General features: G+C 36.9%; 1 protein-coding gene across 1 annotated transcript in view; it reads left to right on the top strand.

Moving 5' to 3' along the window:
• The first annotated feature begins 15,245 nt into the window (after positions 1 to 15,245).
• The window catches only part of LOC126091919 (1-phosphatidylinositol 4,5-bisphosphate phosphodiesterase classes I and II), a 433,185-nt gene continuing 431,603 nt past the window's right edge, over positions 15,246 to 16,827 (top strand). Inside the window, exon 1 of the mRNA XM_049907237.1 lies at positions 15,246 to 15,718. Coding sequence (XP_049763194.1) covers positions 15,620 to 15,718 — 99 coding nt within the window. The 5' untranslated portion in view covers positions 15,246 to 15,619. The remainder of the gene's footprint in view (positions 15,719 to 16,827) is intronic.

Raw genomic sequence — 16,827 nt, 5'->3', positions numbered from 1 at the left:
AATATAGATGATAAATACAATGCTTTCCATAACACATTTCTGATCCTCTTTGAGAGTTGCTTTCCATTAGAACATTCTAAACAGGGTACTAGGAGTAATGGACAGCCCGGTTGGCTGACTAGTGGGATAAGGATATCATGTAGAACAAAGTGGGAATTATATCAAAATGTTAGAAGTAGTCACAATCAAGCTACATTAGCCCATTAAAAACAGTATTGTAAGGTGCTTGGAATGTTATTAGGAAGGCAAAGAGTATGTGGTACGCAAATAGATTAGCTCATTCACAGGATAAAATTAAAACCATATGGTCAGTTGTGAAGGAAGTGTCTGGTCAGCAGCACAACGTTGACGATATAAAGTCAGTTTGCAGTAAAAATATTTCTGTTACTGATAAATCAGATATATGTACAGTATTTAACAATCATTTTCTGAGCATTGCTGGTGAATTAAATAAAAATTTAGTTTCTATAGGAAATCATATAACTTTCTTGTCAAATGCCTTTCCGAGACTGATGTCTGAAATACTCCTCTGTGATACAGACAAGAGGGAAATTGAGTCAATAATTAAATCACTGAATACTAAGGACTCTCATGGTTATGATGGAGTGTCTAGCAGAATATTAAAGTACTGTGCTGCACATGTTAGCCCTGTATTTAGCCATATTTGTAATTTTTCCTTTATGAATGGTCAGTTTCCTGAGTGATTAAAGCACTCAGTAGTAAACCCACTTTATAAAACTGGAGAAAGGGATAATTTAGATAATTTTAGACCTATTTCGTTGCCATCAGTGTTTGGAAAAGTTATTGAAAAGGCTGTGTATGTAAGGATAATTGATAATTTTATATCATACTATTTGCTATCAAATGTACAGTTCGGCTTTAGAAGTTGTTTAACAACTGAATATCAAAAGTGAGTGATATTTCAACACGTAAATTAGTCTACTTTGCTTATTTTCATTCACTTATGTCATATGGTATTATATTTTGGGGTAACTCTTCTCATTCTACAAGTATATTTTTGGCTCAGAAACGGGCGGTTCGGCCAATAAGTGATGTGAGTTCACGAACCTCTTGTCGACCTCTGTTCACAAATCTGGGTATTTTGACATTGGCCTCTCAATATGCATGTTCCTTATTGACGTTTCTTGTTACCAATATTAGTTTATTCTCAAGAATAAGCAGCTTTCACTCGATTAATACTCGGTAGAAATCAAACCTGCATTTTGATCGGACTTCCTTAACTCTTGTGCAAAAATGTGTGCAGTATACTGCTGCATCCATTTTCAATAAGCTGCCACTCGAATTAAAAAATTTTAGCAGTAATCCACGCGCTTTCAAATCGAAACTGAAGAGTTTCCGCATGGGTCACTCCTTCTATTCTGTCGAGGAGTTCCTTGAAAAATTAAGCTGATTCTTATTTTATTGCTGATAGCGTTTACTTAAACTTATGGACTGAATTTTTTTCAGGTTCATGAACATTTATTTTTATCTGTTATTACTTTTATGTTGTAAGTTCATGTATTGACACGTTCTATTAACTTGGAGATTTGCTCCTCAATTTGGTCCTACAGAACTTGCGTGTAAGTAAATAAATAAAAATAAAAACCACTGCAGAGCCTCCACCAACTTGAACAGTCCCCTGCTGACATGCAGGGTCCATGGATTCATGATGTTGTCTCCATACCCGTACATCTCTATCCACTCGATACAATTCTAAACGAGACTTCTCTGACCATGCAACATGTTACCAGTCATCAACAGTTCAATGTCGGTGCTGATGGGCCCATGCGAGGCATAAAGCTTTGTGTCGTGCAGTCATCAAGAGTACACAGGCTTCAAAAGCCCATATCGATGATGTTTCATTGAATGGTTTGCATGCAGACACTTGTTGATGGCCCAGCACTGAAATGTGCAGCAATTTGCGGAAGGGTTGCACTTCTGTCATGTTGAAAGTTTCTCTTCAGTCGCCGTTGTTCGCATTCTTGCAGGAACTTTTTCCAGCCGCAGTGATGTCGGAAACTTGATATTTTACCGGATTCGTGATATTCACAGTACACTCGTCATACACTTGTTGTGTTATATTGGCGTTGCCGACCGCAGCGCCGTATTCTGCCTGTTTATGTATCTCTATATTTGAATAGCGTGCCTATACCAGTTTCTTTAGCCCTTCACTGTGTGACCCATTAAGAGAGACCCCACAATTCTCAACCTATAATGAATTCTACTGTAATTGATGAAAGTATGTGAATGCAGCTTGCCGCTAACTTGGTGTAATGTTTTGTCTGTACAGAGGTGTATCTGTCGCCTTTATTACCCCTTCACTCTCAGACACAAATCGGTACAATACAGTTAGGGCCTCCTGTTTTATCTTGAGGCTGATCCGTGATAAGACAGGCAAACAATTATGCTAATGGAGGATTCTGAGTATTTTCTTGAATTTCATTCGCTCTCTCTCTCTCTCTCTCTCTCTCTCTCTCTCTCTCTCTCTCTCTCTCTCTCTCTCTGTCCTTTATCTGTGTACATTTTTAAATATATTATTTCATTTACGTGGAATCAGCCCAATAGAATCTCTGGTGGAGCCCTTCGTCTTAATATTCAGCGGCTGGTTTGCTGGAAAAGGTCTTTACATTTGTTATTATTGTTAAGCGCTGCATTCAGTTGGGAAAAATCGATCGTTTGAACAATTCGTTCATTTTTACGACAGATTTAGTATTTCAGATGTGGACGAAGCCTTTTTGGACGATTTTATCAAAACTCGGTGACTGCAGGCTCTCTTCGTCACAGCTGAAACTTCCCCACTAATTACAGGGCCAAGGCAATCATCAATGCTTCAGACAGAGAACTCATTCGTCATTCACTCTAGAATAAAAGGGTCACAAACCTTATTTCTGAGGAAAATAGTATATTCAATCCATCTCCATTACATGTTCCGTTTTCTGTTGATTCCAAGTCTTACTTAATTTTCGTTTACCGTTTTTCTCTATCCACCAATAACCCGCTAGTGGCACAAACTTTAATAGCTCGCTTTAGCGAGAAGAAGAGCAAATATGTCTCTTTTAGCAACCCGACAATCTTCCAACAGATACTTCCGAAGCTGTACTCCTTCTCCCTCTATAATAACCATGGAGAATACATCTATGTATCTCTGTTATTCCAAAGAATAATCTTACTAGAAAAATACCTTGGCGTCGACGAGCTGTCGGCGCATCTATTACTAGAAATCCGATCAGATACTTTCCAAAAGTGAATAAATGTGGATGATTGGGTTGACCATTATTAATTATTGCGTGGTAGAGGGTAAATTTCCGTGGGGAGATTACAAACCCTAATGGCGCAAGTCCAGGGAGTCGCAGCCTAATTTGTCACAGAACCTTCGAAGTTATGGTTCAATCCTTCCGCTCAACTCAGAACCAAAGGGCCACAATCAGTCCTGGAGATAATGCTGCGAATTGTGAGCTTCGTTGAAACTCCATGTGCAAGGCTGGTCCTCCCAACCTTCTCTGCCAGTCGTTGAAGTGACCCATGTATGACATCGGAGCCCAGACGACAGGCATAATTTATTTCCAGTGTGCACTCTCTTCCCTCAATAGCTTTTGGAGCAGCCTGTTCAACATGTTGAATAAGGCCTCCAGTGCACTTAGCTTTCTTTCCTGTCTCTTGCTCACATTTCCCTAAGGGGTACTACCATTCAACACATCTGAACTGCCAACGATTAATAGACCCCTACCCTTCTTTGTTTGCCTCCTTTAGACAACAGACGAAAAAGGGTTCCCCAAAGTAGATGAAGGGAGTCCCACTGGCTCAGTTTCATTTTCAGGGAAAGATAGCACCTCTAACTTGGTTAGTGGGGTGGGTACAATGTTCTGATTCCTCCCTGGTCCCCTTTCTTCCTATACAATATGCCTAGATCAACTACTGACACGGCACTCGCAGTCAAATGAATGGCTAAGACAGATCCTGTATTTTCTGCAGAGGAGACAGGATCCACTGCACATGATAGTACTTCAGGTACCTCTGGTATAGGTATCACAAGTACATAACTCTCGCGAGCTCTTCCAACACCTATTCGCAACAGCTGCCAATCGTTTGACAGTGTTCAGAGAAATTTCCAGCTGCTTACAAACGACAACCAACTCATCCTGTGTTCAAGAACAGCATTCACAATGAGGCTGCATTTTGGCTGATGCAATGTATTAGCCTATTGGACAGTGAACAAATAACTTTAAACGAAGCCTTCTGATTATCTTTCAGTCTGTCAAGATAAAAGGTTGCTAATTCCCTCTAAGAACTGGAGCAGATACTCAAAACAAGATTTCTATTAGGGCAACCGAAAAACTTGTGGTAGAAATTACTATTTTCCTAAAACATTTTGAGGTTCAATACTTGCTAGCACACTCGAAAACCGATGGACTCACATTCGGGAGGACGGTGGTTCAAACCCGTGTTCGGCCATCCAGATTTAGGTTTTCCATCATTTCCCTAAGTCACTCCAGGCAAATGCCGTGATGGGTTCTTCGATAGAGTACACCTATTTCCTACCCCATCCTTGACACAATCCGAGCTTGTGCTCCTTCCCTGACGACGTCGATGTCGGTGGGGACATTAAACTCAATCTTCTTTTCTTCTTCATTCTAAAACAGAGTTAATTTACGATTAATATAGCATATATATACGGCTACTCCTCTTTAAGGGAAAACTATATGTCACACAACATGCTAGTTAGAATATCTGCTGCAGTAACTGAATCACACACGCCGGTTTCCTGCAGATTACTCATAGAGAGTGCAAAGGACGATGGTAGCTTCCGAAAATTCTCAAAAACGCACGTTTATTTGCGTTGATACACAATGAAATTGCCGTGTGATGTGTTTTTGACAGTAACTGTGAACCACAAACGCTGAATTTCTATGAAATTAGTTACGTATCCAAAACACTCGTACCAGTATCGTACAAAAATATAGTTTTACATGCGTCCGAAAATTCTCAAAAATAGACTATTTCTCACGTAATTGTACCAAGAAATTAGAGAAAGATTATTTTAAATGAGGATAGGCCTACAGTTCTCAAAAATTTTAAAAGAGCACATGTAGGTTTAAACCTACAATTGATGATAAGAGTGCTTGCGAATATTCGAAATTTTACAGTATATTACAATACAAATTGGTACTGAGACAATGAATGAATGATTACGCAGAAGCGACGCAAACAATAAGATATTTATTTATTTATTTATTTATTTATTCATCTGTGGAACAATAAATATTGTATGGATGTCGCCAGTTTACAACACATGAGCACACATTTAGATTTACAGTGAAACAGGTTTCTCATATTTTGTGTAGTTTTTATAACTAGTCATACACACATTTATAATTACATAATATTTTGGTGATAATGTCATATGTTGTTAATAATCTACATCTATGTTAAATATTCTTTTACAGTATAACAACTTTTACTTACTAAGAAGGTTTTAAGCTTTTGTCTGAAAGTGAGGAGCTCATTTATTTCTTTAATTTCCTGTGGTAATTTGTTATACAGTTTTATCCCATTATAAAGTACACTTTTTTGCGTCCTTGCCTTGTTCTTTCTATCTAGATGGAGGTGGTGACAAGCTCTTGTTTCATGGTCATGTATTAGGCTGTTTGTGTCGTACATGTTGAGATTTTTCTTAATGAACATTATGTTCTGAAAGATATACTCACAAGAAACAGTTAGAATGCCTAGCTTTCTAAATAATTCTAGACAGTGGGCCCTGTTGTTGCTGTTTGTTATTATCGTTATGGCTCTTTTTTGTACTTTGAACACAGTTTGTATGTTACTGGCACTTGTTCCCCAAAGCATGATCCCATAGCTGAGGACTGAGTGTAAATATCCATAATATGTTATTTTAAGACACGTATTATTCCATACCGGTGCAAGGATTCTAAGAGCATAGCATGCTGTGGATAATTTCTTTGCCAAAATGTTGACATGGTTTGTCCATTTCAACTGGCTGTCTACATTCATCCCTAAGAATTTGGTACATGTTACATATTCTAATTCATTATTATCAACTTTTATTCTAGTGGCATTGTGTTTTTTGTTCAGTTGGAAGTTAATATAGTTAGTTTTCTTTACAATTAGCGTTACTTTATTTTTTAATGACCAGTTGTGGACATCATTGAGAGCCTCGTTTGCTCTTTCTGACAGTTGTGTTGGATTTTCACCTGTTATTACTATGTTGCTGTCATCAGCAAAAAGTATTTTTTCTCCATGTCTGATACTTTGTGGGAAGTTGTTAATGTATATAAGAAACAATATTGGGCCTAAAACACTTCCCTGTGGGACGCCTATATTCACATTTTCTGGGTCAGACAGGTGTTTTACAAGGGAATTGTTTGAAACTTGTGATTTCTCAACTCGTTGAACTCTGTTTTCCAAGTATGATTTGAACAACTTCTCTGTCACACCTCTTAATCCTATTTGCCCTAATTTATGAAGTAAGATTTTGTGGTCAACTGTATCAAAGGCCTTGGACAAGTCTAAAAAGATACCACTTACATTTTCACCTGTGTCCAGTGCTTCTAAAATTACTTTAGTGAACTGTGCTATAGCAGATTGTGTGCCTTTTCCGGGCCTAAAACCAAATTGGTTATTGGAAAGAAGATTATATTTATTCAGGTAATTTAGCAGTCTCTTTTTGACTAGTGTCTCTATTATTTTAGAAATGATAGACAGTATAGAAATCGACCTGTAGTTCTCTACATTTTCCACATCTCCGTTTTTAAGGATAAGTATAACTTTTGCTTGTTTTAGGTACTCCAGAAAGTATCCAGATTCGAAAGATTCATTAATTATGTCTGTTAATGGGCCCTTTATGGAGTCTATACATTCTTTAATTACGCAGACTGGGATTTCATCAAATCCTACTGAAGTTTTATTTTTTAGTTGTTGTACTACTAGTGCCACTTCCCTTTCTGTAGTTGGCAAGAGCACCATTGAGTTTGTTGGCTGGTTCTGAGTAGGTAAATCATACGTGTCAGGAAATTTCTGCTGTAATTTTTTTGCAATACTACTGAAATATGAGTTTACAAAATCAGCTAATTTTTTTAGGGTTACCTACTGGTAGATCTTTGCTTTTAATATGTGAATTGAGGTCCTTTTTAGCGGAGTTAAATGTTTTCTGTTTGACAATGTTCCAGGCTGGTTTGCTCGTTTTCAGCTTCAAGTAATGTTTTGTTGTTGGAAAGTTTTTTTTGCAGCTAGCAACACCTTTCTGTGTATTTTCCTGTACTTTTTGTATAATTGCAGAACTTCCAGGTTAGATTGATTATTTTCTATGGAGTTGAGATATCTAAGAGTTTCTGAGGATTTTTTGATACCTGTAGTCACCCATTGATTTCTCTTTGTAGTTTTAATTTGATAAAGAGTTTTGGGAAACATCTCTTCAAATCTGAGTTTAAAAATTGACATGAACTTGATAAATTTATGATTTTCATTGGTTTCTGCATACACTTCCCTCCAATCTTCATATTCTAGTTGGGATTTTAACTCATACAGGGCTGATTTGGAAAACATTCTTTTGTATGTACACAGTTTAGGAGGAGTTTCTACATGAATGTTAGTTTTTAAGATCTGGCAGAGGTGGTCTGATAGGCTCAGGTTTTGGACAACAATATGACATTTTTTACTATCAATATCTGTAGCTACATGATCTATAGATGAGGAAGATTCTTTCGTTATTCTAGTTGGACAATTAACAAGAGAGGATATTCCATAACAGCATAGAATATTCACATATATGTTGCTAGCCTTATCAGGCTTCATCATATTAATGTTTAAGTCACCACAGATAATTACATTTGCTTTTGGTCCAGAAACCTTGTCTAAGCTTTGATTCAGTTTTGACAAGAATATATCAATGTATCCACTGGGAGAGCGATACACACAAAATATGACCAATTTTTTTGCTATGCCAGGTCCTATTATTTCAACAGCGGAAAGTTCAAAATCTTTGTCCTCACCTAGATCTAAAAGATCATATCTAACTTTAAATGACATACCTTTTTTTACATAGCTACATGAACCTCCACCATTCATTGAGTCTCTGATATAGTAACATGCAAGGTCATATGAGGCTAATGCAATGTGTTCCATTTCCTTTCCTTTGCACCAGTGTTCAGTGCTACACAAAATTTGGCTATCAAAATTTTCCAATTCTACTTCTAGATGTTGTGCTTTGTTCTTTATGGCTTGAATGTTTTGGTGAAACACTGTTAGGCATTTGTTTTCACTTATCTTGGTGGCGCCCTTCCCTTTAGACCTGATAACCATGCCACCAGCTCATCTAAAGGATTTTTTAGCATCAGGTCTAAAGGGAAGTGCGCCACCAAGATAAGTGAAAACAAATGCCTAACAGTGTATCTGAAGGTATCTGCCTTATGTTAGTCTTGTAACTGAGGCCGGGTACAAAAAACCTTGCAGAGTTGTAAGTTTCCTGGTTCTTGTGCTTCTTCTGTTTGCTTCTGTTACTGCTGATGATGGTGAAGCTGGTGAAAAGTCTTTCACTGTTTAAGACTGAGGAGGGGCCAATACTGATGAAAGGTCGTTGGCTGCTGGCACATCAGGCTTTTTTTTCTTGTTAATGATGCAGTTTTGTAGTATGTAGCTGCTTCTGCTGAAGCTGCTTTGGAAACTTCTGTCTTAGTTGAATCATTTATCTCAGCTGTTTTTGAGGAAAGTGGAGATTCTAGTGCTGGACCTGTTGTCAGTGATTCAGTTTCATTTTCTTGTTGGAAATTTTCAGTTGCTGTGTTTGGTGGTGGGAGTGGTATGGTCATGCTATTCTTGTCCTTAACTGCCTTCACTGCATTAAGAATTTCTCGACTAATGAATAATTTTCCGATTTTATTTCTGTGAAGCCCATGCATGGTAAAATGACTTCTGTCTGTAGATGGTACGTCCACATATGTGGCATTTGGGAGGCTTCGGCAGATTTTCTCAAATTTCCTGTTAGTAACTGTGATTTCTTTGTTGACACAGGATTGTTCTATAAGATCATGTCTTTGTGGGATACTGGCAATGAAGAAGTTAACGTCTGTAATTTTCTGTAATGTACTTCTTAGAGCTCTTGTGGCGAGTTTGCCCTCATTCCTATAAACATCATTAGCACCTCCTATTATTAAACAGTTGCTTCCCGGCTTCAAAGAATGTTCACAGTTTTTTAAAACTTCGCGCAAAGGGCACCCGGTTTCGTTATTCCACTAACCTTGAATATAGTTCGCATGTTACACAAAATGTCGGCGAAGGCCTTTCCATGACTGTCTGAAAGTATGAAAATATCTTCTTTGTTCTTCTTACCTGTATCGGTAGTTATCTTGTTTGCACGATAAGTATGTTCCATGTATTTTCTGGTATTTCCTTTCTTGTTATTACAGGACTTTGTAGGCCTACTGAAAGGATTTGTGGTCGCTGCATTTGATGAAAGTACTTCCTTTGTTTGGCTCTTTTCGCATATTTCATATTCATCACACGTTAAAAATTCAAACTTATTTGCTTCTGGGAGACGAAAGTTGTTTTCCTTACGATTAACACGACAAAACTTTTCAGGCCTAATAAAGTTACCGTTTTGTTCGTTTACAACCGTTTCACTACACTTTGAATGGTCTATCACTTCTTCCAGCTTCTCTACACTATTCAAGCGTATTGCACGGATTTTTCACTTAGCTGATACGTATCTAGGACTTCAAATAGGCACACGAGTCGTGAAGATATGGTCTCACACATAGGAAAATTCCAAATTTGGCTTTTATATATAAATAAAACTGCGTATTGCACGGATTTTTCACTTAGCTGTTTCTGTATACAGTTCTACACTGGCATGTCAGAGAAGAACACTGTAGCACGACTTCTCGGTCAAAATCGCTAAAATGCGCAGGACCAACAAAGCACTTCTTCTACCTGTTGCAGCTAACAACGTTAATCACCTGAGTACTACATTACGCCTCCGCCAATGCACTGCCATTTTATAGGTCGTGTACGCGGTACTATCGCCATCTGTATATGTGCATATCGCTGCCCCATCACTTTTTCGCCTTATTGTATAAGTTAAAAAAATTCTACATTGCATTTATACAGTAAATAAAACCACAGAAAATTTGTGAACAAACAACAAAAATTTATGGTACAAAATTGTATTGTAAAAACAGTTGTTAATGATAAACCCTAAGTTAATTTGTTTTATCATTGTTATTATTTCCAAATAATTTGCTTATTACGAACCTGAATCTCTCTCCAAGATGCACAGACCTCAAATAAAGAGGCCTGTGAAACTGAACTAGTTATAAAGGGTGATAAGGGGAGGGAGAGCCTGAATAATATTGGTCCACAGGGGAGGGATTTCCTGCATTTTAATGTGCACCAATTTTTCCTGCCAATTTTATGTCACCCATGACCTTTATCGAGTTAAGTAAACTGTCTAAAGTATGTGCATAGTACAGGAGTTCTCGGGGTGACCTTGATCAAATGCACGTGAATCCCTGGGAGGAAGGGAGTGACCCTGAATATAACTAGTACCAGTGTGTCACCAGACACCAAAAGTGACCTTGAGATAATATCATTATCTTGACTTGAACTGGCACTGACAACATGCTGCTTGTCGGTTGCAGCATTATATAATCAGATGTGAGAGTTGCCTATCCCACTTGTCCCTGGTCATGAACAAACACAAGATAATTACTCCTGTCTAGCTTAAAAAATTCGCTTGGGCACTCCACGAGAATTTCTACTACCTGAGTAGCTGCTTCCCACCCTTGACCTATCAAGGGAAGTCCTACAATTCTCCACCAGATAATGCATGCCAGAAATCTGCACCCAAGACTGTCACAGAATCGACGAAACCTTTGATGCAGACCCTTCATTCCCCTCCAAACCAAATGACACAGTGAACTCTCATCATGGTACTACAAATTGCCAGCTTTGCTTACACTCTGCACATGAGATTAGCAGTCCCCATCATTTCCGCCATCCAATAGTATGAAATGAGAATGGCCTCAAAACCAAGTGATAGGTCTAATTGGTGATGACTGCACTCTGCATGCTCATTGAGTAAGTGTTTCTGATGCATCTCATGATAATGGAAGCATCAAACGAGGACAGTAAGATCAGCGACACCGTTGATGTTATTTCAGAGCAGTAGGCTTTTTCTGGCACTATATTTCACTCTCTTCTGTCCTTTCATATCCTAGTTTGTCAGCAAACAATACAAAAACAAAAACTGACCAAAGCCATCCACACAAAATTAGGAATCACAATGTAAAGATTGCAGGAATGCAATGAAAAGTTAATTTCACCAGGTACTTATCAAGCAATCACTGAGGGATGTTCCTCACTGTCAATAAACTATGTGATGAGTATAGCAACTAAATCACACAATCAGTCAAAGCAGGAAGACACCTTATACTAACTTTAGATGGGAGTACAAGAAATAATTACACCAACCAAATTAATGAATGTGACTCCAGAGGTATAAGCAAGACCAAGATCCCAAAAGAGGAACATATCCAAAATGTTCTAGAATATCTGTTGATGACGAAAAATGTAAGTGAAAATGTAGATTATAGTTTACTGAATATTACAGTTGAAAGTTTTAATTTATAATCTATAATTTTATTTCGTCACATTCAATGATCAGAGAAATTACTTGCAAAATCATTTACAAGAGAACAATAATTAATGTAAATGGCAGATAGACAGTAAATATCCCACTGATAAAAACATGACATACATAAAAATGAGGTAAATGAAAACAGCTCCGAATAGGTACTGTGGTGAGCTATTGACTTTGGAGGCATTCCAGTTCAGTAAGACAAGCAAGGTACCTTCAGGCAGAAGAACTATTCATATAACTCCTTAACTCCTTAAAAGGGTGAAGCAAAACTCTTGAGGCTTCAAATAATGTTCAGTTTCTCTGAATACGATTTTTGATCTTCATGTTAGTGCATTTTTGTTCTAGAAACAAGAAATATATCACCAGTTGCACACTCAGTTTCCTCAGTATTTCATGCTCAGACCATCATTCATTATCTTATGATTAGGATGTGATACTTATCACTTCAAATTCATTAATTCTCAGTATCATCACTTCATTAACAAAATCTGACTGGTAGTCCTGAATGTATCAAATCTAAAGTGCCCATACCAACACATTTACTTAATTTTTAAAAACCGATTATGAATAGTCTTCAGTCCTGGTAAAGAGTCTTAGTGAACTTTCTTAATCAGTCTGTATTGGTACCACAGTTTACTTTCTTAGGCTTTTTTATCACTGTACAATACCTGTGTTTGCCTTTTTCTGTGACTCATATGACACTTACTTACCAAAATAAAAATTCTCACAAAAATGTAACAAGAACCACTCATGTCGTCCCACTTGTTTTACAACAAACTTTTCTTCTGTTTCATAGTAATTGCTAAGACTTATCAACCTTCATTTATACATAAGTAGTAGCATGTCCATAACTGAGTAATTTAAGTCATGTTGGTCACAGAGCAACGAAAAAACAAGTATTCTATTGACAGAAATGTCACTGGAATTAGAAGAAAGCAAGTTTAGAGTTCAATGAAGACGAATGTATGTTGGTCAAAAGACATGAGTTATTGCTCATTTTATATTAATCAAACTTGTAATCCCCTTTCATGTTAAATATAGTAAGATGCATCTTTAAACGCTGTATAAAAGAGAGTAATGTGGTGGTATTCTGCAATTGCTGTCTATATGTCTCAAGACAACAGACAAAAATTCTTGCTTGAGCAAAAGATCTCAAAATAAACAAAGCAACCATCATTACAATGCTATGAGACAGATTGTGAGGATCATAAATGCCCATCACTGCTTCATACTTTTGGAATGGATTCAAATAGATTCCAAGAGTGTGGTGAATTTTAGCCCCTCATGAAGTAGAACAGTCTTTATCTATGAAACATCATCTTAGAAGCTAAACTTCCTACACTACATCTTCCAAGAGTGTCACAGACATATTAAATAGGATGCAGATCCGGACCCCTTGTGGAAAGGTCACATTTAGAAGGAAAGGGTTATTATTAAATGAATTACACACACACACACACACACATTCTATCCATTTCAAACAGCTACTTCCCAATAAAATCTTGAAATCTGCCATCAATTTAACCTACTCTGTTTGAATATTGTGCAGTATTAAAGCCATAGGGAATGAAGGGAATTAAAATATAATTTTTCAGAAAAACAGAACTATGAAAAATAATTATAGCACATCACAGATGTGTAACTGCTTCACTGTGATAAGAAATATTACTTTACTATAAGAGCATTTATCAGAAAACAAGTTTACATTTATCAGCCACCTAAAAGGTAAATATTATGTGCAAAAGAATTAATTGAAAACTTAATAGTGGTCAGTCAGTAGGGAAATTAGGAACTCTGTCAAGGAAAAAGCTGATTTATTCATCAAAGAAAATGTTCAAATGACACATATCCACAAAGCTATAATTTTTAACAATGGAGATCTTAACATAAAAGAAAAAAGCTCAAAAGAAAAATCATTATTTTGCTCCCTCATAAGCACTCATTAAATTTTTATTGCTCAACATAATTCAAAAGGTATCAATTAATTGCTTTATAGTCAAAAATATAATGAGGATTTTTTGTTAACTTTGTCCTTTTTTCCTTTCTATTGTAGTTCCATACAATAAAAATGTAGTGTAACATTTATTGAAGGAAGCTTTGACTATTTTTGGACCTTTGTACTTGTTAGGCTATTACTTCTCTTTCAATATCTTGGAAGATTAGGTTTTATTTACATGTAGTTATTTGTAAATAATCTTCACTTCCTTGTATAATAGTATTATATCCTGGTCATAGAGTTGGATGGTCACCTAAATTACTAATTGCAACTAATAAGGAAGTACAATAAGTTTCCCATAACTGTCTTTTGATATAATCCTAAATATCATTTCATGTATTAATGATCTCATCCAGTATTCAAAACTTCACCTGATTCTTGCAAATAAGCAGCAATAAATGTACAGTATTTGACTAACTTCCTGATGAGTTAAAGCCACAGATACAATCAGTTCAAAAGAAAGCTGAATTCATTGTAACTTGACAACTCCTTTTGCTCCGCATTTTCAGAATAGATTATGGCTCCCTCCCCCCTCTTTGTGTTTATGAGTATGCAAGAGGGGGCCAGAGATAATAAATTGAAACCACTCTAGTATGGTTAAATTATAGTCATATTCCTATACTTAGAAAAAAAAATGTTTTTTTTTCTGTCAACCAGTCGATACATCCCATGTCATAGTTAAACATCGTGAAAATTATCCATGAAAATAACTAATTAGCACAGTATACGAAATGAGGAAAAGTTTTCAAATAACTGTTTCGGATGCTATACATTTGCTAGTGTTGATTCATGTTAACAGTTGTGTTCTACAAACTGTGGTTCTTTCACATTCCATAAAAACGTGAGTAGCTGTAGTTAAACATAATCTAAGACACTGGTTAATATGTAGTAATTAGCAGTAGTTTGAAATTATGTAACGGTGAAATATAGTTATAGCAATTATTACTTTTGTTGAGCAATGAGTATGAATATGACCTTACAACTGGGCTTCTCTGACGGAAGAATAGTTTCTCAATTATTTGTTTACATATCTGTGAGCACCCAGTTTGAAATTACCTTCACTTTCCGACAACAGTTATTAAACTGCATATTTTTGAGTCATCGCCAATATTATTAATGTCCAAACTGTAAACCAACAACCCACTTTTAATTACCTAGGTGTGAGCGAAAACAGTGGAAAATACCGAAGTTGAAACTTCTAGGTACAACACTCTAAGTAAGATTTTCAGTTTAACTGTGCAGGGGAGAGGAAGGAAATAATACTGTGTTATTGAAAAAAATTGAGTCATAAGCCACCTGAGAAGTCTCTGAAGTTTTGTATCTCATGATCGAAATTAACGATGCTCGCTGTGTATTTGAACTGTGCGCCCCACGTTGAACATCTTGAGACGCTGCTCAGCTGAAGTATTCATTTCAGTGGTAGCAATCGATATACAGTGAATCGTTATGACAATTTAACATTTTGATAAAAAGTTTGCTTTTGAGATTTTAAAATTTGACAGCTTGTTGGTCAGAAAGCTTTTGGTGGCCAAGTAAATGCAAACAAATCCACAGGAACTGTCAAAAGCACGGTTGCATATTGATTCGTTGACGGATGTAGTTAGGAATGTGCGGAGTACTTCCGGCTTTCGTGATTGGCCTAGAGGCGGCAGTGTTTCGACAAGCTCAGAGTTGAGTGCTGGGTTTTCAATGATGTGTGCGAGAGGTACTGTAGTATGGATCTGCACGGATTTGTAGTTGATGTGAGTTAATTGCATGAAATGTAATGTAATTATGGAGTTTAGGGACATATTTTTCCGCAACGACAATCACAAGAATGAGCTAACGTGGCTGAGTGTCCAGAAGTCCGCGAATCCCCAGCATTACCTATGATTTGACACTAGGATGTGGCTGTTGGGAAGGAGTAATGAGCGTAAAAATCTGCCTACAGTGCATCCGTAGGCCAAAGTTTGTGGTGTGCTGTTGACAGAAGTATGGCTGGTACAAAATCTACATCACAATGCAGCCTTTTGAAACCTGTCTCTGTGCCACAGTGTATGCAAGATGGTGAAAAATTCATCAAGTGGGATGAGGTAAGTAACAGTTTTTATCTTAGGTGATGGTTGCTCTGGCTATTGGGACAGTGTTTTTGTATTGCTGTTGGAGTACGCAACTACTTACCTATCTGAATACCTCGCTTTATTTTCACGGTCACCATCATAACTTCATAATACATACCTTAAAAATCACTATACCTACCAGTTTAAATTCTGAATTTAGCAACGGAACGGAAGTTCCGTTGCTCGCACACTTGTATTTTATCATCGTGTCTCGAATATTTTATAAATTGCAGTCTGTCTGTGAGATCAGAACTATCAAAAATAGTCTTTCGAAGATTATGTTTATGTTTGTATGGTGTACAGTCATCGTTAATTGTTGTGAATATAGCTAACTTATATCTACGTAGTTAAGGAAATTGTACTTGCACGTCAGTGGATTCTGGTGGTAACTTGTAAACGGACGTTCCATTTAGTGTCGTTTTCGGGAACAAACCCGAGTTAGTGGAATGTACGATGGACATAGATCATTGTGAGTATGCATTTGTCACTAATTGAGCATGGGGACTGTATAAATTGTGATCCGGTTTGGTGAATGTAAATTTGTTGTTTGTGGTAGTTTTGCATCATTGTAATTATTTTTGCCCCAAAAATTCTGACAACATACATTTCTTCTAATAGTTATCCTCAGTTGTATGTGTGCATTGTTATTTAATGGGCAAGCCTTCATTTTCCCTCGCTCTCTTCTGAAATGTCATTCATTTTTTAGTGCCATTCCATTTCCCTTACACTTACTATTCTCCTTAAATTCTACTTTGTCAGTAACAGACACCACCCTAACAACCTGCATGAGACATTTATAGTTCACAATCTGACATGGAAGCCGGCCATGAACTAGTAACCAGAAATGGCTGAACCACCACACTAAGTCCTAGGTCAGAGTCTAAGCTTGTTCCTTGTAAGGAGAATATTGTATCCTCAAAATATTGGTTGTGGTGACAGCCTGGTATGTAGATAGCCTGATATCTCAATTAGACAGGGAAGTAAGTGACTGTGAGTATTAAACAAAAGTTGTAGTAGGTTGATATGTAGTGTAGCTAGAGGTGTGCATTCTGCAATTTTGTTATAGACAACTAAAACTGCAA

This window comes from Schistocerca cancellata, chromosome 7, assembly GCF_023864275.1.
Source record: "Schistocerca cancellata isolate TAMUIC-IGC-003103 chromosome 7, iqSchCanc2.1, whole genome shotgun sequence".
Classification (NCBI taxonomy): domain Eukaryota; kingdom Metazoa; phylum Arthropoda; class Insecta; order Orthoptera; family Acrididae; genus Schistocerca; species Schistocerca cancellata.
Note: the sequence above shows the minus strand (reverse complement) of the source record. Positions and strands in the feature narration are given on the sequence as shown.